This window comes from Staurois parvus, unplaced genomic scaffold (genome assembly GCF_062004578.1).
Source record: "Staurois parvus isolate SC_StPar_1 unplaced genomic scaffold, SC_StPar_1.0 ptg001328l, whole genome shotgun sequence".
Lineage (NCBI taxonomy): Eukaryota > Metazoa > Chordata > Amphibia > Anura > Ranidae > Staurois > Staurois parvus.
Genome location: NW_028319124.1, coordinates 3,104,920 through 3,128,007, shown reverse-complemented (window position 1 = coordinate 3,128,007; position 23,088 = coordinate 3,104,920). Strand labels below are relative to the sequence as shown.

Sequence of the window (23,088 nt, the reverse complement as noted above, 5' to 3'; positions counted from 1 at the left end):
ATGGAAAGGATGATGGCAGCTGGGCAAGACCTGAAGTCCAGCTTCTGTAAATCAACTTAAAGGAGCACAGAGAATGGTCTTAATATGACAATATTAAGGTAACAAGAGGCACATGTGGAATATCCATATTTAGGCAAGACTTTTTTAAAAGTTTAAAAAAAAAAAAAAAAAAAAAAAAAAAAAAAAGGACTGTTCACTTTGGTCTGATCAATTTGGTCTTCATCTGTAAATTCATACTGGAGCACAGTGCACAGGACCACACTAAACTGATGAAAGCAAAACTGCATGCAAGCGCATCAAGGAAGCAAAGCAGAGAGATTAGCACAGCCAAGGTGATCCATTAAGGCCATGCGAGGCAAAGCTGAGCAGAAACAAAAAAAATACAGGTAAAGTACCAAATGAGTTCCAGTTTTAAATGAGTAATTTAGAAAAAAACAGCCTTCAGCCTACATCCACTATCTGGAAACTCAAAGATTCAAAATGACTACAGCATTCACCCGGCTAGAAAAAAATATATGGATTTATCCAACTTAATTTTTGGGTGGATTACCAGCTGGTTGAATCAACTACCAGGTTCTTATATCTCTTGGATTCCCTTGTGAAGGTTTGTTATGGCTATTTATTCTAGTTTATTGATGGTCTGTTAGGAAGTGTCATACGTCATTTACTTCTTGTAATTGCTGTGGACATGTGTCATAGCGGAGAGCTCTGGTGGACATCTCACAGCACTGGAGTCTGATGCTTAATCATTTTTTACCTTAGTCCAAGGAATGCATTAAGGTATAAAAATGGTCAGGCTTTATAACCACTTTAAGACAACTTTGCAGGTCTGAACTCGTATGCCAGGCCAAATATCTTTTTTGTTTTTGAGTGTGTAAGGCATAGAATGGCTGTCTGGCTCTTATCGCTATCTTCGGTGCCATTCAATTTTTCTTCCTTCTCTATCCCATTATAAATTCATTAGACAGGAAATGAGGAAATCTGAAACAGGCATAGAGACAAAAATAACCAAGCCACCGTGGGATCTAGAATTCCTCTACTGTATAAAAAGAATCAAAAATACCAATTTTTCCCTCACCCAATCTTGTTGGGAAAGTTCCTCTCATTTCCTCTTTGGTTCAAGCAGGACAGGAAATGAGGGAAATCTTTCCAAGGCTTCACGCAAACAGAGTGTTTTAAGAACTCTCCTAGAAGCTTTTCCTCCTGGCCTGACGCTTGTAAAAGAGTTCATTTATTTCAAAGGCCAAAATTAATTGTTAACGCTCAACCATTAACCATGCCTAACCTGAACACATGTTTAGACACATTCACACGTGTCAAGTGGTTTTTTTCTGCCAAAATGCTGCTGCTCTTGGACGCACTGGCCCTGGGTTTTGTTTTCTGCCTGTAAACAGTCCTGCCACTAAAGGCTGCTAAAAGTCTATATGTGCATGGAAACATAGGCTAACATGGAGGGGTGTTTTGGAAGCATAGGGGGGAAAAAAAAAAAAAGAAAAAAAAAAACAAAACACCAGATGCCCCTAAAAAGGGGCAGTAAAACAACCTGTGTGCATGAATGTTTGTGTTAATAGACTTCAATGGGCAAATGCAGTGTGCTTTTGATTTTAGTTTGAGATGCTTTCAGAGAGGATTCATAATCCATGCACGTACAGTTGACATAAAATTGACCTGCTTCAGCTTCTCCATTCCCACAGACTTGCATGGGGAGTAGCTCTTAAAGCACATGTAAACCCATTTCATATTCCTGCTATATTCCTGCTGTATGTACTTGTATAGAAAAATACTGTATCTTTTCCCTTTGTATTGCTTTCTTTGTGTGAAATCCCTGGTGTTCCTGCCAGTCCCTCTGCTTTCTTATTAAAAACTGACCACACTAGGCATGAGAGCAGAACATGGTCAGTTTGAGGACTGTGCTGGGAACTCGGTGTGCTCTCCCCCAATGATCAGACTTCTGCTCACACCCCCCTCCCCCTGCACAGCCATTCACTGGAAAGTTCCATGTGCTGCCGTTTCTCCTTTCATAGCTGTGTTCTCAGCTGTATAAGGAACTTAGAGGGTATGTGATCACTTAAGAAGCAGAGGGGGGGATAAAAAAAAAAAAAAAAAGGTATTTATATATTTTTTTTCTTTTAATAGCTACGCATAAATGTTTTGCCTTTCATTTCAATTTTAAGCTGAATGGATCTGTTTTATAAGGTGAGGGTTTAATAAAAAAAATGTCATACTTACCTGCTCTGTGCAATGGTATAGCACAGAGCATACTGGATCCTCCTTTTCTGGGGGCCCCCGCTGACTAACGCTCCTGCCTCCTCCTCTTCGGCGGGTACCCCCCATGGAAAGCCAATGGCTCCCATTACTATCAAACTGCTCAGGGAGGAGGGAGACAGCTGTGAGAGCAGCTGCCCTTCTGCACATCGCTGGATCAGATCAGGCTCAGCTAAGTATAAGGGGGATGGCGGGCATCTTGTAGCACAGACGTTTTTTCACCTTAATGCATAGAATGCATTAAAGGTGGAAAACTTAAGGCTTTAGAAGCACTTAAAGAAAAAGAAAAAAAAGAAGCACCTCAACACGGACCTTAAAAGTTCCTAAAAAACCCCCCAAAAAAACCATGACTGGAGTTCTAACCCTTCCTCAGTCTAACTATATGTAAGAATAAAAAAACCTTGACATACACTAACATAGCAGGTTTTTTTTTTTCTTGGGTCCTCCTGTAATATTTTTTTTTTTACACATAATAAATTATTCCCTTCTTTCTTGTTTTGTAGAAAAGAATTTGCTTTCCAGAAGGGTCCTGTTACCACCATTTACATCCTCTGCCCCCCCCATCAAGAAATAACTTAGAAAAAAAATGGAGGAATTTTGAGTTCACTGTGTAAGTATTAAATGCTCACGTAAGTAAACATGAAGTAACTTGAATTTTTAGCAATCGCAGTCCTCAGTCTGGAACTCAAAGGGATTTAGGGAGAAAGGCCCGAGGACTCAAATGGTTAAACAAGGGCTGTGACTAGTTGGTAAAGAAAATTGGCATACTTTTCATATATTGCCCCCATAATGCCTGCTACCAAACTTGGTGAACACACCACATCCCGTTATTCCACTTACTGTGCCAAGATTGCAAAGAGATTATCACAAAACTATCACCTGAAAATATTTCAGAGACCTAAAACAATTGATATGGTAGAGCTGGGGTAGAAGGTTACCAAGTCCAGCGCCTCAGAAAGAAAAAGGTTATTGTTTAAGCAAGCAATGCAGTTATTAGTTGAAGAAAGGCGCATGTTAGTACGAGCACAATGTAACAGTGGAACGTCTAGAGATAATGAACACAACATTTCCATATACACACAGTACATGCACAAACCAAAAACAGGACTCCAAATCAAGAAAAGCATGAAAGTCCAGTAAATCTACTTTAGAAATGGGTTTTAGCAGACTGCTGGATTTAAATGGAAGTCAAATCTTATCACAACGAAGAGGAAGATAAATGTCTAATTTTGATGAAACTCCCTCCACACTACTACCTTGCCAAAAAACACAATCAACCTCTATTATAGCCAGTTAGAGAATAAAATGTTATTTTTTTTGGTAGGATTTAGTAAAAGAATATTGAGGATCTGGCTGCAATTTGTGGTCACCCTTATCAGACATATCCACAATATTTTTGAATAAACTCTACCAAAAAACAGCTATTTGCCACATATAAAATGTTTGGGCTAAAATGCCAATCATCTTAGGTAAAGCTGAATTCTAGGCAGATATAAAAGTCAAATCAAAGTAGATTTGTGCTAATTAATACATCCTTCAATTCTTTTTAGTTTAAATGCAAGCAGTGAAGTACCTAGAGCTCGAAGGGGAGGGACAAGTAGAACATGGAGCCAACAATGTGCAAGCAGCATGCTGATAGAAGATAGTGGAGTGTAAGATGAGCATATTGGTGTGTTGGTTCTTTTGTACAGTCACAGGGTGGGGATCTAAAAGTGAGACTGCAGCAGAGAGGATTAAGTCCCCTCCAATGCTAGACAGGGTATGTATTGGTTTGCCTGGACTTCAGCTTTACTATACATAGCAATTTAGAACGTATGGACAATACTGTGAGTTCACATAGATTTACTGGTTCTTTCATGACAGTTCAAATTACACCCTATCTTCTGCCACTTAGTTTTATCATTTACAACTGAAGATAAGAAACCCTGCATAAGTACTTGCAAAATTCACCATTTGACAAAGGAGCATTAAACAAAAAGAGGAGAAACAAACTCAAGTTTGGATAACAGTTATAAAATACACTGAAATACTGATCAGAAATTATGGATATGGGAAAGGCAAAGTAAAAAACAAACAAACAACTGCCATGTAGTGGGCCCCTTGGCATCCCAATTATATGCATGAAGGTAAAAATCCTTCAGCATGCTATCCCCCACCCAATACGCACCTTAGCCCGATCTCAATCCAGTGATGTGCAGAAGAGCAGCAGCTCTCCCGGCTGTTTTCTTCCTCATTGGCTCAGAGAAAGTAGTGGTAGACATGGTCTCCTACTGCTGTTAATCACAGCCAGTGAGGAAGGAACAGAGGGCACACAGAGCTAGCTCGGGAGCACGCACACACGAGTGCCCCTATAGCAAGCGGCTTGCTATGTGGGCATTCAGCAGGGAGGAGGAGCCAGGAGCACCAGGGAAGAGGAAGATCGGGGCTGCTTGGTTCAAAACCACTGCATAGAGCAGGAATGTATGACATGTTTTTTTTTGTAAATCTTTATGATCACTTTAAGCTTTAGCAATAACCAGAATGTAAAACATCATAATTTTCACTATCAGAAGCTGCCTAGTAAACAAATGCTCCACTTTCAATTTTTATGCCAGAGAGGGTTATCATAAACAGTGTGTATGTAATAAAAATAGTGGCAGAAGACAACAGAGCTAATCCTGTGTTGCTTTATTTTACTTAGAAAAGCAGGTTATAATAAAATAACATTCAGAAAGTAGTAAATCCCATGAATTACACATTTCATTAATTTTTTTACCGTTTAGTGATGTGGCCTTCTTTACTGCATGTAAGTCCCCTTTTCCTAAACTTAACTCTAAAGAGTCAGGGTCTCTACAGACAAAGTATCTCCCATCAGGGGAATAATAATTTTCTGGGTTTACTAAAAAAAAAAAATCAATAAGAAAACATGCAACAAAATAGATATTTCTTATGCTCCAAAACCCTATAATAAATACTCACAAAGATTGAGCGGAGAAGAGGCATTTTTCTGAGCCCAGTAGGAATCCAGGTTAGCCTTAAAGGATGGAGAAGACATCTTCATTTTTTTAGTAGGTGGCGTGCTAGCATGTGGCAGTCTGGGATGAGCGAGGCCTCCTATGGAAGGCTTTGATTGGTTACCAGGTTCCAACTTACCATGGCCATGACCAGCCTCTGGCTTTACTTGGGAACTGCCAGCTTCAACTAATTTTGAGTAAGCACCAGTCTCAGGAGACAGGACACGAGGAGCACCAGCTTCAACTATTTTGATTTGTGTGCCATTTCCTGACCCATTAGGGGATTTCAAATGTGCAGAAGTTTCTATAGGCCCTGTACTGTCTGCTAATTTCAGACCACTGTCTGCCAACATGGATCGGGAGCCAACTTCCGAGAGATTCACAGAGGCATCGCTGCTTGCCTTATTTGTGTTTTCTGTTGGCTTGGTGAATGTGCCAGTCTCTTTGCTTTTTGTGCTACTGTTGCGCTCTGTCTCTGTGGAGCTGCTATTGCTAGGAGCTTTGGCATGATGGTCAGCTGCTGTCTGCCCGGACAATCGTTTCTTGAAATCCTCGCTTTTTAGGAGAGTGTTTAATATTGCAATGGAGGAACCCTTTGAATCTGGATCATTGACTCCCCACTGGCGCAAGTGGGCCCTAGCATGGCTGGCCAGGCCCTTTCGGGTCTCAAACCAAGCACCACAAAACTCGCAGGCATTTTCTCGGTTTGGTTCTCCTTCCACACCTGTAAGATGACGTGAGGGGTATACAAACACAAAACAAAATGGGAATGAAATGAAATGGTGAAAAATAACATGATGAAAAATTATATAGAATATAAAATTAAAACAAAATTATAAAAAGGTATTAATGAAGAAAGAAGTAGAAATGGTAAAAAATGAGAGACAGTGACAGGTGAGGGGAGAATGTGGAGACAAAGAGAAGAGAAAGGAAAGCGTGAGACAGGCTGAATATTACAGCAGATGCCTCCCCATAGCCTCCCAACATTCCTAAAATGCCCACCCCTGGCACTAGTGGCCTCCCAGCTCCACTCACTCAGATTCAAAGGCCCGTCCTCATCCCCCCACTGGACTTTGGAGGATTCTTGCTGGGGACTGACCACCTTCTTGGCCCCCAATGAGCTCTCATCTTTCGGAAGCTTGCCCTGCTTGACTATCTCTTTCAGCATATCAATGGCAGCACCAGTGGTTTCAGACCCTGGAATCCCAAGTTGCCGTAGGTGGGAGCGTGAGTGGCTGGCCAAGCCCTTCCGGGTCTCAAAGCACGCTCCACACATCTCACATGTAAGGGAACCTTGGCCTGGCAGGGGTATCAACCACAAAATTAATTACCAATTGAACATCATCACTTTAGTGCTAATGCAGCTTAAATGACTGCACTTAGGCTGGAACACACACCTTTGAGTTGTGGCCCAATGCATCTTCCATTAATTTCAATGTAAACACAACAAAATATGTCAACGTGCAAAGTAATACATATTAAAAAGGGAAGTCATTGTGTACAGACATGCAATGCAAATTGCACTGTAAAGTCTGCTACAAACGCAAAGCAATGTGCTTTACCATTTGATACTTTTGCATTGATTTCAATGGAAAATGCATAAGAGAAAATATAAATTGCACCAAAATGAGAAGGTATGTTTCCAGCCTCATTCTACAGGTTACTGACATTCTAAAAACAGGAAAAAACAAAACATAAAAAATTTATTAGCACAACAGACTACAGCTGTGATGATACTAAAAGGAGAAGTAGCATTTGAAGTAAGAGATCCACCCCAAATTTTTTTTCTTGTTTTTTAATTTTAGTAGGGAAGCATAGAACATCTGGCAAAATATTACTACTGTCTGTCCCGGAAAAAAGAAAAATCTCACATTTTGCAGCATACACCAGGAGAAGAGAACAGAATCTGTAGAGGCTCCTGTTCCCCATACTTCCAATGGTCTCTCCAGGACAGGAAGTGAAGGTGAACATTCTCAACAAAGACACAAACAGTAGTCCTCCTCTAGGGGAAAAGGGGTTTGTGCTGGAGTTTCACATGCAAGCATAAGTCTACACAAAAATTCTATACAGTGTGGAGGAGGGATACAATCACTGCCAGGTTTTTCCGGCCGTTCTATATGAAGTTCTATATGAAAAAAGTCAGTTGAAATATTCATATAGAAAACACCTTTTTTCATCAATGTGCAAGTTTCTTATTGCATATACATTGTCTCCAAAATTGTTTTAAGTCTTCTCTATGACATGCATTCCCCCCTCCAAGTCTGTGGTAAGCACTTACATGGAGCAACTGAAAATAGGATAGATTAAAAGGATAAGTTCACCTTCAGTAACATGTGACACCCATATTCAGGGTGTAACATGTTATGATCAGACCAGCCCCCACTTTGACAGCTAATAGGGCATCTTCTCCCCCCCGCTAGTCAAAAGTTTAAAAGTCCTCTGTGAATGAGAGACTACAAGTCCCGACAACCTTAGTGGGTGTCAGCTTGTACTCCTCAAAGAACTACCACGGCGCTGTGGAGCACTGTGGTAGTTCATTCATTGTTCCTGTCAGTATATCTGCTTGCTTCTACAACCTGTCTGGACAAGCAGATATACTGACAGATCTGCAGGAGACCTGCATGGCACCAGAGATATGCTAATCGCTGGTGCAATGCTTTACAGGCTCTGCAGACAAAAATAAAAAATTCACATTTTTTTACCAGCAAAAAAGTTGCATTTATTATTTTTTACTAAAAGGTGAACTTATCCTTTAAGGGTTGGCATGTATATTTCAAAAGTCGGCCTAGCTGTAAGTGACGAATCTAAAGCTGGATTAGATCATTAAAGTCAAACTTTCATCCCTCCAATGAGAAGAATTGATCACCCAAGAACTTGGGACAACATTTTTGGAAATTCTATATATGTGACCCCTATCAAGGGACATCAACCTAAAGAGCCCATTTTGAAGGGGCCCAACTATCGCCATACCGGTAAAACATTTGGTTCTTTTTCTTAAAGGGAGACCCGGAGGCTATAAAAGCCTGGAAAGTGCTTTTTAAACAAGCCACCATGAGGTAGAAACCATTGTTAGGAGATATGACAAAACTTTAGTTTTTACCTCAACCCTCTTTAAAGATAAAGAGCCAGTGGTGCATCAGTGCTGAAATGTCATGCTACTAAGAGCCCATTCAAACCTATGTAATTCTCCATGTGGTTTGGACGCAGTTAACACATTCAGAATACAAATGATTCTCATGTGAATAGGATTTGCACATTTACATATGCAGTGTTGAAAGATATTCTTTTGAAAGCTGGATTCCAGCCAAGCAGCTAAATGCACATTGTTCATGGGTACAGTTTTACCTGCCAAATGATCTGTTATTCTCTACAGTCAGTCTTGTAATCCAGTCAAGACATTCACTGAATCACTACTGCAGGACGCAATCACCCTCAGCTTGCTGTTTGCACAGTTAAATAAGTGCTGCACACTCTGGTCTCTGCTTCTATTTGCATATGTATACTGTTGCAGAGTCTGCAGCTCAAGGAACCAAGGTGGGAGGACCTTACACCTGAAGCTCAAGGAACCAAGGTGGGAGGACCTTACACCTGAAGCTCAAGGAACCAAGGTGGGAGGACCTTACACCTGAAGCTGGCATCAAATGAGGCCTGAACATCCTGGTAGAACTCAGAGAATGTGTAAACAGAAGAACATGTGCCACCTTACAATCCAGGAAAAAGTAGCCCAACGTTGAAAAGTCCTAGAGGGCAAGGATATTCCAAAGGAAGGGAAGAAAGGATTTTCTTGATTCCAGAGCCAGAATCCTGAGCCAAACCAGGGACAACCTGGTCCTCGGCCCCAAACAAATTGGTCTGTCCAGAGACTGGACTACCTTGTGACACAATGACAAAATATTGCATTGCAGTAGTCAAGAGTAAAACTGGGCAACTAGGACTGCCTTGAAGGAAGTTACCACCAGACCCAGGACTCTCATGCAGAAGGAGACAGACAACTCCTGGACTGAAGAGTACATGTCTGTGAGTACAGAGTTGCTCCATGGAAAGAAAAAAAAACTCTAACCTGAGCTGTGTCTAGGAAAAAACCAAGATACTCCAATTGAGTTGGTTCCAGCATTAGTTTCTGAAGGTTCCATATCCATACAAACCATTCCTAAATCTGGTAAGTTAAGGCTACATTGCTTGACAGAACATGTGGTAACTGTACCCTCAAATGGAAGTCACTTAGGAAAGTACAGATGGCAGGCTACATGGGAGGACCACAAACTGAAAATAAAGGGAACCCTGCAGATGTTGGACGCATCACTAGGTGTGCTTCAAGCAACAGGAGATCAGTTAGTAGAGTGTGAGCGAAGAGCAAACAATACAGCGGGACTGCCATCCCTAGGTCTAGAATCAGATAAGTTGCAATGGTATGGTCCTTATGCAAAGTAAAGATCAGGGTACAAGGCAAGGCCTCAGGTATTCATGAAACAACTGCGGGAAAGCATGTGGAGTGTATGCGCCACAACACCAAGTGGATGATGTTATCACAAAGTTCCTCAGAGTTCACCCCATCTGTAGTGGGAACTGGCAGAAAGCAGGAATTTAAAAGGCATCCAATGATCTGAATATGTGAGGTAGCTCCCTGTGCTTTGCCTAATCAGGCTACTTAGAGGGAGTTAGTGGAATAAGTGATAGGACAAGCACTGGGAAAATGGCAACAGCCGTTAACCTGAAAAGCACTCCATGGCTAGCTTGTTACTAGAATGGGGTGTAGAAAGCACCTTACACTAAACCCAGTGTCTAAAGGTCTGGATGGACCACTCCAAAGGTTAAACTGAGGACACTGCACTGGCTAGATGAAATTGTAGAGACCAACTCTAGCAGCAGTGTGGAGAAAAAGGTTAGACAAAAAAATTTTTTTTTGTACACTAGCAAATAATTCAAGCATGCTGGCATAGGAGGGGTTATCCCAGACTGGCCTACAGGTTTGTCCTTTGCCAGTGTCCACGTCTCCTGTAGACAACAGTATAACCTGGCGATTTTGGAATTTAAGTCTTCCTCCAGCCGTCAATGGGCAAAACAAAAAGAAATATTTGTTATGAATACATAACTGTACTGCTTTTCAAGATTGCTTGGTGTTCAGCTTTTAAACAAGACACTTTTTTGTCCTGCCATTACACAGACACAAGGTGTAACATTACCTTTAGAATCTTCCATTTTGCTGGCGCTCTGATCTGAAACCATTTTCTCAGCTGAGCTTTGCTCAGGCTTTGAACCTTGTGCTCCACCCCGATCTATCGGTGGCCCATCATCTTCATTTGAAGCCAGTGCTGTAAGGAAATCAGCCAAGTCAAAGACTGCACAAGAATAAGGCCTAATCCCCCAAACCATTAAAAGACACCTTAGCAGACAATTATGCTCACGGCGTCAAAACAAACCCTGGCAAAGGCATGGTGGCCTCCTACCCCAACAATTCTTCAAGTCAAACCAACTTGTGCATGTCAGTGTGGGTGTATTCACGTTGAAAGAGAGTCACTTTTACAACACTGGTGTTATGGTCACACATGCAAGAAGAAAAGAATGATATGGACTTAATTGATGATGACTTCTATCACTCAGTCTGTTACAGTGATTTTTATTCACAGTATGTTGGCTTATAACACTGCATGTAGGGTTGGGATTACTTCAGCACTGGAGTGATTTGTTGCTTATTCATGTATATATTTGTTTATTTCATAGCACTGTGTTAATCAGTATTTTACTATTACTGTCATCATTTGTGTTTAATTTTTTATATATTTTTTAGAAGCAGCGCTATACATTTGTTGTTATGTCTGTCTATGCCTTTCAGAGACTGTTACACTCTCCACTTCTTGCACAGGTGACACAAGGACAGGGGGCAAGGGAAAATCTGTCACAAAACCCAAAAGAAAATCTTCCAAACTATCCAAAACTGAAAAAAACATTTTTGGTTGTAGTTAGGCTTTAAGCAAACCATAACTGGCCTAAAATATCACCAGTGCTGAACAGCAAGCATTTTGTAGTGCCAATATGCATATTGAATAAAGGTCTTCTTCAAAAAGATAATTCTGCAGTGCCAAACTGTAAATAAGTATGGATACCATATTACTGAAATGATTAACCTCAATTTGTAATGTATTGAGGCCAGAACAGTGGAAACCTTGGTAGGCAGCCTGGAAGGTAAATGCATATTCCAACAATGATGACAAGGGGGTGTGCCAGGCTGGCCTTATTTACTAGAAGGTGACATGACACACACCATCCCTGTCCTGGTTTTTAAGTACAAGCTCGGGCTTATGGACTGAAGATAGACCTCAGAAGATATAAACACTGCACAGCATGGAAAATGTGTAGCATATTGCTTCCGGAAAGATGTGCCAATATTTACTCTCCTTTTGGCAACAAAGTCTACCTAGACTAAAATTGCATCTGAAACTATATTTATATCTTCAAAACAGCTCCAGCAAAATTAATTTCTAATTTTGAACAGGGAAAGGTTAAAACCTCAGTCAGATTTTTATTGCTTCCAGTGCCCCCATTTGATAGATCGGCACTCAATTTTTGCTGTGGTAAGTATTAAGTGAGATGTTAGGTGAACAGAATTTTTAAATTTTACAAATTAAACAAGGAAAAAAAAAGCAAAAAAAAAAAAAAAAAAAAGCTTTGATTGCAATTTCACTTTATTGCTCCACTACCAAAAGTGTGGCAGTTGCTTGAAAGGGTTTGAATATGGAAGGACTCGTCATTGCAGCGGTGGAGAGCACAAAAGTGTGCTTCAGTACTAGGGTGAGGAGCACTGAGGCATGCACCACTGCAGAGGCGGGCATTGGTGCAGCGAAAAGCGAACTGGGGGTTGTGGGTTTGGGGATAGGGGTCAGGCACAGACATGGGAGTTGCTGTGCAGAAGTAGGAAGGGGATCAGCTGTAGTGACAAGAACACAGGGGAGTTGGCGTGAAAGTGCAGTGGTGAGGAGGTTTCAGGCATGGTGGTGAGAAAGGTGGTGCCAGCAAAGTGATGACCTGGAGCAGCACTGCTAGTGTGGTGGTGAGGGTTGGTTGAAGACACAGTGATGAGCGTCAGCTGTGAAGTAAAAGCTGGCAGGAAGGACTCCAGATGCAGTCCTTTCTTCCAGCAGCAGAAGCTGGGGTGTAGGGAAGCTGGAGTAGCCAACAGGATCAGAAATTATAACGCCATGTCTAATTGCAACACAGACTCAGGCCAAGTAAAAAGTCTGCCGGCTACAGGAAAACAAGTAGACAGAATGCTGGTAGACTTGGTGCAAGAAATGTGCGACTATACAACGGAGAAGGGATCAGCAAAGTGGGAGGGAATTAGCACTGTACCCTTGACTCTGAAACTCTCTACCTCCCAGCAACCCCCTACTCCACTACTACTGCACTCCTGACTTGAGACCTCTCTGCCTCCCAGACTCTGAACCCCAACACCCAAGACACTTTTTTCGCCAGCTACCACCCCTGTGCCACTCAGTACTCCACCAATGTTTCCTCTGTCCCTGCTGACCCAGCCACCATTCACCCCTTGTCACCATTCAAGAGCATGCAGAGAAGAGTAGAGGCTGAGCCTGGAGTTTCTAGGCTCTCTGCTCACTTCCTCTTCCCCAGTGCAGTGTGTAGAGGCAGTCAGTCCTGTGTCACCTTGTGTGAGTACATTTCTGAGAGGAAAAGGGAACAAGACACCAAGACAAAACCCTTCCAATGCACTAGCCGTTTTCTATAAATCCAACATACACATTTATTCTTTATTACTTTTAGGATAAGTGTATTTGAAATAAACCACCACCACTATTTATTCACTCCTCCCGCCAAAACTAGTGAACTTTCTAAATTATGAGTTTGTACATACAATACCTATATCAGGTGTCATATAGGGACTCGAGATCACCAGCAGTCTTTGTAAAAGCAAACAGTTCTTTATTAGTTCCTTCGAACAAGTCAAACAACTTTTCATCAACAAAAAAGTCAAATAAACAGTTCACAGATAAGCACACAGGAACCACAAGACTGGCTCCCTGCTGAGCTCTTAGTCCCATACTGGGGTGGGGTTCCTCTGGGTCTCAGGGTGCCATACAGGCCACATGGGTTAAGCAATAAGTGGCTCGGTACCCACAGCATTCACCTTACTTACATCTTATGAACTCCTCCACACTGCCTCACTGACACAGGTATTGATTTCAACCTGCTGCCTTTCAAGCCTCCTTTACCTGGAGCTTAACCCCTTTGGGACCAGAGTCCCGGTAGTCAGGGTTTGAACGTTCTTTCCACCCAAAACCCCTTGAATCTCCAAAATTCTGGGTCCCCAATACAGACTTATCAATCCAGAACATCTCAGTTCCAAGCAAGGTCTCCAAAACTGCCCATCTTAAAAGGGACCATGACTCAAATATCGGGGGACTATATCTGCCATCCAGGACATATTCTCGGAGTCCTGTACACAGATTGAAAACTAAGGGAGAAACAAAAGTTCCATTTTACTTCCTGTATTCATATTACAATAAGTACAGGATATTCACTCCTGGCATTATATTACCCATATTCAGATCATATCCCAAGGCTGTATGTGTATTTAGCCTGGCACTACCCTTTTAAATCTGCCTTTTCTTGATAGTTTAGGTTAGATTGTGAAAGTAAACCATTGACTAGCTACTATAGGCAACCCCCTACTTTCTGTCCTGCCTTTCATACATTTAAATCCAGAAATGGTACAGATTTAATAATCAGCAGAAACTTGGAATCACACAGTGATCTATGGTCCTTACCTCCCTGAAGATTTCTACCTTGACCCCAAGGTCCAAATCCTGTTAATGTAAAAAAAATATAATAATAATAATAATACACAAAAAGGAAATATTTTCAGTCAACAAATTCCACAAGTGTCTGGGTAAAACATGACCTTCTTTCTTCTATTTGAACCCTTGTGGTACAAAGCTATTGTCTAAAGATGGCAGCACCATTTTTACAGTCTGTGGCATCTAAACCCTCATTCTACGTCTATCAGTCTAATGAGTGCCCCCATTTTTTAGTTTTAGGACCAAGAAGAATGGCAACAACAAAATAAGGGGGGCAGTTATAAATCATTTAGGGGAATGGCTGCAAAATTTGTTAAAGCTAACGTACAAATAGATTCTAGCAAAAGCCAAACTGTGACAATGGGCTCCATTCACTAAAGCAGATCGCATGTGGTATTTAGGGGTCCAGACACATTTTCCCTAAATATGTGATCCTGAAATTGGTAATTCACTATGCCGTTTTACAGTATTTACTGCAAAAAGCTTGGTAAATACCACATAAAATAGAGTTAAAGTCAATTCACAGACGGAAATAAAGAATTATTAAATGCATGTGGTAATTAAGTAGTGGTCCAGGCATGCGGTATTTAAGGAATGTAAAAATATAATAGCCAATTTTGAGTAGAGTCTGCCTTTACAGATCACTTCTCTCAACGGTAATGCATAGAAACCTAAATATGGAAATCATTGAGGTTGATTTATCTAATGTATAACCAAAGGAACATTTTTTTTTTTTCGGTTTTGGATAGAGTGGAGGTGGATAAGAACACCTGTCAGGTTTGTATTGCTGTCTGTGACCCCTTTAAGGAGATTCACCTTCTCTATTTGTCCTGTTTACCATTATCATTGAAAATGAAAGTAAAAGAAAATCCCAAAATGTGGGTTTTCCCCAGAACAGTAATAGAGGGGAACTTTTCCAATGGGGACACTGGTTCTGGTGACCCGGGGGGCCTCAAGGGATTTCCTCTCATTTCCCGTTTCGGCTACTGCAAACGAAGTGAATGGAAATTTCCCCAATAGTACATAGTTAGTGGGGGGGGGGGGAACGTACAAGGGTTATGACCCTCCATTACTCTATACCAAAAAAAAAAAAAAGTTTTGCCTATAGTTCTACTTTACAGCAAACAGACCTTGCATTTTGCATGTTGCTTCACAGCTTAGTAAATGAGGTAAAGCTTCACTTTGCAAAGAATACCCAAATCACATGCAAGGTAAAATGTGCATTTTTTCTTGCACATGATTGGATGTTGGAACTCAGCAGAGCTCACCCTCATTTACTAAGCTCTGGAGTAACTTTACTTGCAAAGTGCTCAGTCTGTGCCTTTAGTAAATCCACCCCATTACATGTAGTAAAATCTATTTTGTCTTGTCAATTTGCCAGATTTCCAGAGACTTTTTTTGTGTATATACAAGCATATACATATTACCTGCACAAAACTCCCAATGACTCCAAACATAATACAATGTACATGCATATCACAATGGTCCATGTAGTTGATCCACACAGCTATTGTTGCTTATAAAATCTTGAGATTTATTCAGAAAACCACAGTGTAAAGAACGCAAAAGTACAATTCAGTTGATGTGGTTCAGCCAACACAGCTTTATTCAGAACTATAAATGAAACATTTAACTGAATATATTGTAGTAAACATTATAGGCTCCACCTATCAATCAGTTTAATTAGCAAAAGTAATTGCAAGCAAAGCAAACAGATTTGTGCAATTACGGAGGAGCCCACAAATAAACCACAGACCAATTTCACACAACAAAATACACATTGCCAAATAAAAAAAATTACAGTAAATATATGATTAAATAGCTGTGTTAAGGGAGATGAGAAACGGAAAAAGAAAAAACAAAAAAAAATCAGGGGGAGCGAGGCTTAATTTAAATGTAGGTCCAGATCTCACTTCAGGATTAACCCCAAGATCAGACAAGATCCCCTCAGGGGTTCCCAAAACAGGAAGTGAGAGGAAATCCCTGCAAATTAAGGGAATGCATTGGAGTCCCCCATGTCACCAGAACTAGTGTCCCATTGGTAGATTTCCTCTGTATTACTTTTCTGGGGACACCCCAAAATTTGGGAATTTTCTTTTACTTTCAATAATGGTAAAAAGGAGAAATAGAGAGTGAATCTCCTTAATGGGGACAAACAGCAGTAAAAACCTAATAGGTGTTCTAAAACCTCTCCACCTTATCCAAAACACAAAAAAAAAATTATTTTTTTTAGTTATACTTTAAGTAAATACAAAATATATTTCTAAATATCAAATATTGAGTGAAAATAGTATCACAAATCACACATATATACAGTGCCTTGAGAAAAGTATTCATACCCCTTGAAATTTTCTACATTTTGTCCTGTTAAAATCCCAATTAAATACATTTACGTTTTTGGTTGTATGTGATAGACACAAAGTGGCACATAATTGTAAAGTAGAAGGAAGATAAATGGTTTTCAAAATTATTTTACAAATAAATATCTGAAAAGTGTGGCGGCATTTGTATTCAGCCCCCCCGGAGTCAATACTTTGTAGAACCACTTTGTGTTGGTCTATCACACAAAATCCCAATAAAATGCATTTATGTTTTTGATTGTAACATGACAAAATGTGGAAATTTTTCAAGGGGTATGAATAATTTTTCAAGGCACTGCATAAATACCCTTCTTTCACTAATAAAAAAAGACAATGTTGTAGAATAAGGGTATTTATATATGTGTGATTTTTTTATACAATTTCCATTCAATATTTGACATTTATAAAGATATTTTGTATTTACTGAATTTAACTTACGGTAGTTGTTTTTGATACACCACGTGTGTCCTGTGAAAGCAGCTATCCTTTGACCTGTATGCTAGTCACTTTTTTATTAATACATATGCTGCAGGGACTGTACTGACCAAGTGAGTTTGCATATATCTATGGTTTAACCATTGTACCTCTATTAGCAATAAAAACTGACAGGGTCTCTAATTCTTCTCCACTGTATTCATTCCACTGGATAGCGCACGAGATAAAATACAGCATGGTTTCATACAATAAATACTGCATATTTCAGAAAAATACAGCATGCGGTATTTCAGAAAACTTTTGTGAAAACCGAAAAAAATTTTTTTTTTTTTAAAAAGAAGAAGGTTAAGTGGTATTTTACCACATTTCCTAAAAAGCGGTAGGTACCACTTCATGAATGGAGTCCATTATCTCTATAGAGGTTCAGCAAACATCCCCTTCATGTGCACACAGTCTATGGGTCATGTCAGACAGATGATTTTGTAGAAGAGATTCTTCGCCACAGCAAATTGCTGAGGCCAATAATTGACAGTATTTTGTATCTGGGGGCAGAAGCACTATAGGCACTGGAAAGTTTTTTTCACCAAGCAATTTGCTATAGGCAAAACCTGGCTTTGTTAGCATTAACTGCAACAAATGTCAGTCTGAAATGGCTCCATATATCAGCAGGGATTGTGTAATGCATTATTGGGTGCAGAGGATCGGTTTGTTATTTTGAGCATTTTTTTCTCCCTTTCAAGGATTTAGCCCTGGTTCACACTGTGAGGGCTTGGTTGTGGGAATTGCATCGGTTCCTGCACCCGCAGAAAAATCGCGCTGCTCTCACAAAACATGCAGGGCTGCCATTCAGAAGGAATGGCACCCCCACGCATCTCAGCCTGCAGTGCATTTGCAGGTAAAACTGCATGGTCAAAAAGACCACGGGATTTTTCTGCAGCAGCATTTTTAAAAAGGTGCATGCACCTTTTTTTGCAGAAAACACAAGCACGGCTCCCACTCAAATGAATAGACTTCCGTACCCACACAAGTGTGAACCAGGGCTAAGTGTGGCATAAAGCTAGGTCCCTGCAAGACTTTGTCCTTCATAAAGCTGTCCTTCTAAAATATAAAACCTCCCTCCGTGCTGCCAAACTGTCCTATATTGTCACTCTCATTAAAAGGCTCTCATCCAGTCCCTGTCAACACTTTTCTACCCTTACCTCTCAACTTTGTGCCCCACTGTCTCTGCCTAATAACTTATTCACTAAACCAGACATTGCCAGTTATTTTAAAAACAAGATAGACATTTTTTGATTGAGATTGATACTGCCCAATTATCTCTGCCATACAATCTCTACCACTACATCCACCGACTATGCTGCTAAACTGTCCTCTGACGCCCACCTCACCACCTATCCCCTGGACCCAATTCCATCTCAGCTAGTCCAGTCACCCTCTTGCTCTATTTTACACTCTCTTAATTCCATTTACATTCGATCCGTCTCTACTGGCATCTTCCCCAGCCCTTTAAAACAGGGGTCTCCAAACTATGGCCCTCCAGCTATTCTACAAGTCTGATCATGCCTCTGCCTCCGGGAGTCTTGCCTGTGGCTGTCAGAGTCTTGCAAAGCTTCATGGGACTTGCAGTTACTCAATAACTGGAGGGCCATAGTTTGGAGATCCCTGCTCTAAAAGATGCAATGATGACCCTGATACATAACATGCCCTTGCTGGATCCTACTAATCTGAATAATTTAAGAGCTATTTCTTTGCATCTATTCATCTCCAAACTCCAAGAATTCCTACTCTGCTACCTCATTGATAATATTTTTTAACCCTTACAGGTCTTCTTTCGCTTGCAACACTCCACAGAAACGTCACCTCTAAGACTCATTAACAACTTACTAACTGCTAAACTAATGGCTACAACTTAGTACTTTTACACTTTCCTGCTGCTTTCGACACAGTCGACCACCCACCCCTCCTCAAAAAAACTCCAGTCCCTTGGCCTCACAGACTCTGTCCTAAGACCCCTTCTATTCTGTCTACACCTCCTCCCTTGGTCAGCTGATAATCTTGCACGGCTTTCAATCTCCATGCTGATGACACCCAAATGTATCTCTCTTCTTGCGCAACACTAAACTAAGGGATGTTAAACCACTTCCTAAAACTCAAAAACCTAACTCATATTAAGCCCCCCTCCCAAAACATTTGATCGTGGCACAACTTTTCTTCTCTCTCCTCATACCAAGGGACTAGATGTACTCCTGAACTCTAACCTCTCCATTTAAGCCCACACCGAAACCTTCCAAATCTTGCCATCTTCACTGTCGTAACATTTACAAAATTCGCTCCATCTTAATCGATGACACCACCATGCTACTAATTCACTCTCATTATCTCTCACATTGACTACTGCATCTCCCTCCTCATTGACCTACTTCTACACAGGTCAGGCCCCTATACAAAGCTATCCACAACTCTGCCCCCATCTACATCACCAACCTCATCCCAAAATATCAAACAAACTGTCCTTTTCACTCCTCCAAAACCTCCTGCACTTTAGCTTCCTCGTCATCTCCTCCCATGCTTGCCTCCAGGACTTCTTCAGATGATCTCCCATCCCTGGAGCTCCCTACCTAGATCTATTCAGCTATCTCCTACTCTTTACACCTTTGAATGATTCCTGAAACCTCATCTCCTCAGGCAAACCTATCCACCTAAGAACCACCTCCACCTAAGAACTGAAATTTTATTTTCTCTAACTCATCTACACAGTTATTTTTTTTTGTCACTTCCCCTTCTGTTTAAATCAGCCGTATGCAACCTTTTTAATATGGAGGAAAATAGCTTATAATACCTTTTTGGTCTCAGGGAACACCAATAATTACTATATCTACAGCTCATAGTACATAAGCATGAGTGTCACTGGGAAGAATGCTCCTTACATTTGTGGCAGTGTTAATTTCGTTGATGAAAATATTTTCATCAGCTGCAGACAAAAATGATGCGAAAACGTGATTAAGGGATGTTTACCCACCTGAACTTGCGCCTTCCTCAGAGCTTTGCCTGTTTGTTAAAGCCCCAGCCCCGACTCTTATCGGCAAGCTGTATTGGCTGAGAGATGCAGGCTCCCTGTCTGTGAGTTCTGGAACAATGTCCTTCAAACCACAGAAGAGGAACTCCCCTCGTCTGATCCGAGTCTGTCTGGATGTGACGTGGTGAGTTTTTGCCCTCCCAGCAAGGTAGCAGTGCTTAGCACTGTGTATAATAACAGCCACCCCAGACCATCCAGTTCTCAGCCCCATGCACTCCATCACTCCCCCATCCCAACTTGCAAGTCACCTCCTTATCCTCAAAGTATAATGTACCCTGCCCTCTGCAATCCCTCATTCCCATTTCCATCCCCACTTGCAGATAACCTACCCATCCCCAAAGTATAATGTACCTTGCCCTGTGCACTCCCTCACTCCCATTTACTTTCCCATCCCCACTTACAACCTAAATCTGTCTGCAGTGCATGTTCAAACCTTAATATCATAAATAATAACATAGCTCGAAAGAGCAGGGCCCTCAATCCCCTCATGTTTTGCATTGTATTGGTATTGTTCTGTCATATGTTCTGTCCCCCTTTGTAATGTACAGCGCTGAGCGAACCATTGGTGCTTTATAAATACTGTATAATAATAATAATGTTATTAAATTTTACTCCAAGAGTATATAATGAGTTTGGAAATTCTAAAGAAATGCTTAAATAATGCATTACAATTTAACTAAACCCATTAGATTTTAGTTGACTAAAATGTACTGGAGATTTTAATAGACAAAAATGCAGCTATCTAAAATGGCATTTTAGTCAAAAGACTCACTTAAAGCGAAGTAAACCGCAAGAAAAAAAAATTTCCTGCAAGATAATGTCATAATTCAGCATTATGAAGGCATCCATCTTCTCCCGGGTTCAGCCGTCTAACAGGCCGGGCCGCGATGACGTCACTCCCATACATGTGCGCAGGAGTCCCGGGCCACGGCACACAGCTAAGAAGGAACAGCAGAGGTATGCCGTTCCTTCAGAGCGCATGTGCCAGCTTTAGGAATGAGAGAATAGCTCCTAAATGGTGCACTTTTAGGAGATATTCATTTTGCCTACAGGTAAGCTTTATTATAATCTTACCTGTAAGTAAAATGAAAAAAAAAAACAAGTGTACTACCATTTTAAACTAAATTGAAATTTGATGTCATAATTAACACTGGTTCGTGGGCATTGGAATAATAATTCCTCCTCCTTACAGAGAAGAGATCACTGGATATTCATCTGAGAGGCAGAATTTGTTCATTGCCTGAGAAGCCCCTGGCAACCTCTGGAGGAGCCTTGGTTGAGAGAGGCTGTTTTAGATTGTAAGCTCTCACGAGCAAGGCTAACCCTCATACCTTGAATTGTATTTAACCGGTACTGTGCCTATTTTGTAAAGTGCAGTGCAAACTGTTGGTGCTATATAAACCCTCCCCCTCTTAGATTGTAAGCTCCAAGGAGTAGGGCCCTCCTATCCCTCTTGTATCGAACTGTATTGTTGCTGTATTGTCTCACGTTATATTGTAAAGTGCTGAGCAAATTGTTGGTGCTATATAAATCCTCTACAACAAGTGTATGATTAGACGTGTAATAGAAATAAGCTCCCCGATGGCCTTCTCTAATCTTTTTAGAGCACAAAATACTGGCCTTCTACTATACGCTGCCCATGCAGTTCGCAATCTGGTTTCCAAAGAAATGCAAGTGCCGAGATGTCCGCTTTAGCTTGCCGCCTGTGCCTTGTCAGTTGTAACAGATACCCGTCAATGTATAGGAGAGGCAGAGTCATTACAACTTATGAAACTACTGGGCGTGCAGGCGCCAGGCCAAAGAGGACACCCAAGTGCATGGAAACCGATGTAAGAGCCACAATACATTGCCTGACCGGTCAGTGATCCAGTTTCCAAAGAAGCGCAGGCGCTAAGACGTGCTCTTCAGGTTGGTGCCTGTAGCCCCATACGCTGTAATTGATGTCCTTCACCCTATACATTAACCGGAGAGGAAGAAACCAATTACAGCCTATGGGGCTACTGGGCGTGCAGGCGCCAGGCTGAGCAGGACACCCCGGTGCTTGCTTTTCTATGGAAACCGATGTAAGAGCCACTATACACTGCTCGACCGGTCAGTGATCCGGTCTCCAAAGAAGCGCAGGCGCTAAGACGTGCTCTTCAGGTTGCTGCCTGTAGCCCCATAGGCTGTAATTGATGTCCTTCACCCTATACATTAACGAGAGAGGCAGAAACCAATTACAGCCTATGGGGCTACTGGACGTGCAGGCGCCAGGCTGAGCAGGACACCCCAGTGCTTGAGTTTCTATGGAAACCGAATCACTGACCGGTCAGGCATCATATAGCAGCTCCTGCATGGAGAGGGGAGTTCTTATACTCCAAAATAATGAGAGAGGCCCAGCAGGAAGCAGATTTCTGATGTCCCAACCAAAGACTTGTCCTTTATACTGAGCCCTCCCGTCCTACACCAGGGATGGGGCCAGACCGCCCTCTACAATAGAAGCTACAACTTCCTGCATTCCTTTCATGCCGCACTCCTACTCCGTTCACAGCCCCGCATGCCCCCCGCCAGTAATCACCCCCTGAACTCCCATCCTCACCTCTATTACCGCCATCCATGTCCACAGCACGGGGGAACAACTTCCAGAGCAGCCACCGCGCCTGCGCACAGCACACCTCACGCACACCGCGCCCATTGGTCTGCTTGGCATCCGTTGCAAGCGTAAACTGAAAGCTCGAGCGCTATTGGCTCCCGGGAGAGGATGTGACGTCTAAGAACTGCGCGAAGCTCCTTCGGCCATATTTGGTGTGGCCTGAGCCCGGCTAGGCGTTGGGCCGTGTGGAGGAAGTTGTGTGATTACGTGTGCTATCCTAGGTGCTCCAGAGTTGTAAGACGTCGGTCATTTCGAGTGTAGCCTATTCAGAGAACAATGGGTGCTGTCTGACGTTAAACCAGTGGTGTCCAGGCTGTCCTAGGTGACCACTCTGATGATATTAGCTGTTGGGTTGTCATAGTGATCCAGACGTTTTGCTGTGTAAACCAAAATCAGGTTTTGAAAGATTTTAACATAATTTTAGCATCTGTGTTACCTATGAATCCCTCTATACTTTGGGAGGGGGGGGCACAGTGCAAGCATTTGACTTTCCTGGGCCACATAGGAAGAAGAGGAA

General features: G+C 41.6%; 1 protein-coding gene across 4 annotated transcripts in view; it reads right to left on the bottom strand.

The window, feature by feature from the left end:
- Positions 1–22,587, bottom strand: part of WIZ (WIZ zinc finger) — a 37,071-nt gene extending 14,484 nt beyond the window's left edge. For 2 of the 4 annotated variants that reach the window (XM_089661264.1, XM_089661266.1), the window contains exons 1-5: positions 22,518–22,587; positions 14,039–14,077; positions 10,442–10,570; positions 6,294–6,557; positions 5,224–5,982 (exon numbers count right to left, since the gene is read on the bottom strand). In XM_089661264.1, coding sequence (XP_089517390.1) covers positions 5,224–5,982; positions 6,294–6,557; positions 10,442–10,570; positions 14,039–14,077; positions 22,518–22,536 — 1,210 coding nt within the window. In that variant the 5' untranslated portion in view covers positions 22,537–22,587. Of the gene's footprint in view, positions 1–5,020; positions 5,144–5,223; positions 5,983–6,293; positions 6,558–10,441; positions 10,571–14,038; positions 14,078–22,517 lie in introns of all 4 variants that reach the window. The other 2 variants (XM_089661263.1, XM_089661265.1) reach the window with 2 other exon arrangements.
- Positions 22,588–23,088: the final 501 nt, after the last annotated feature.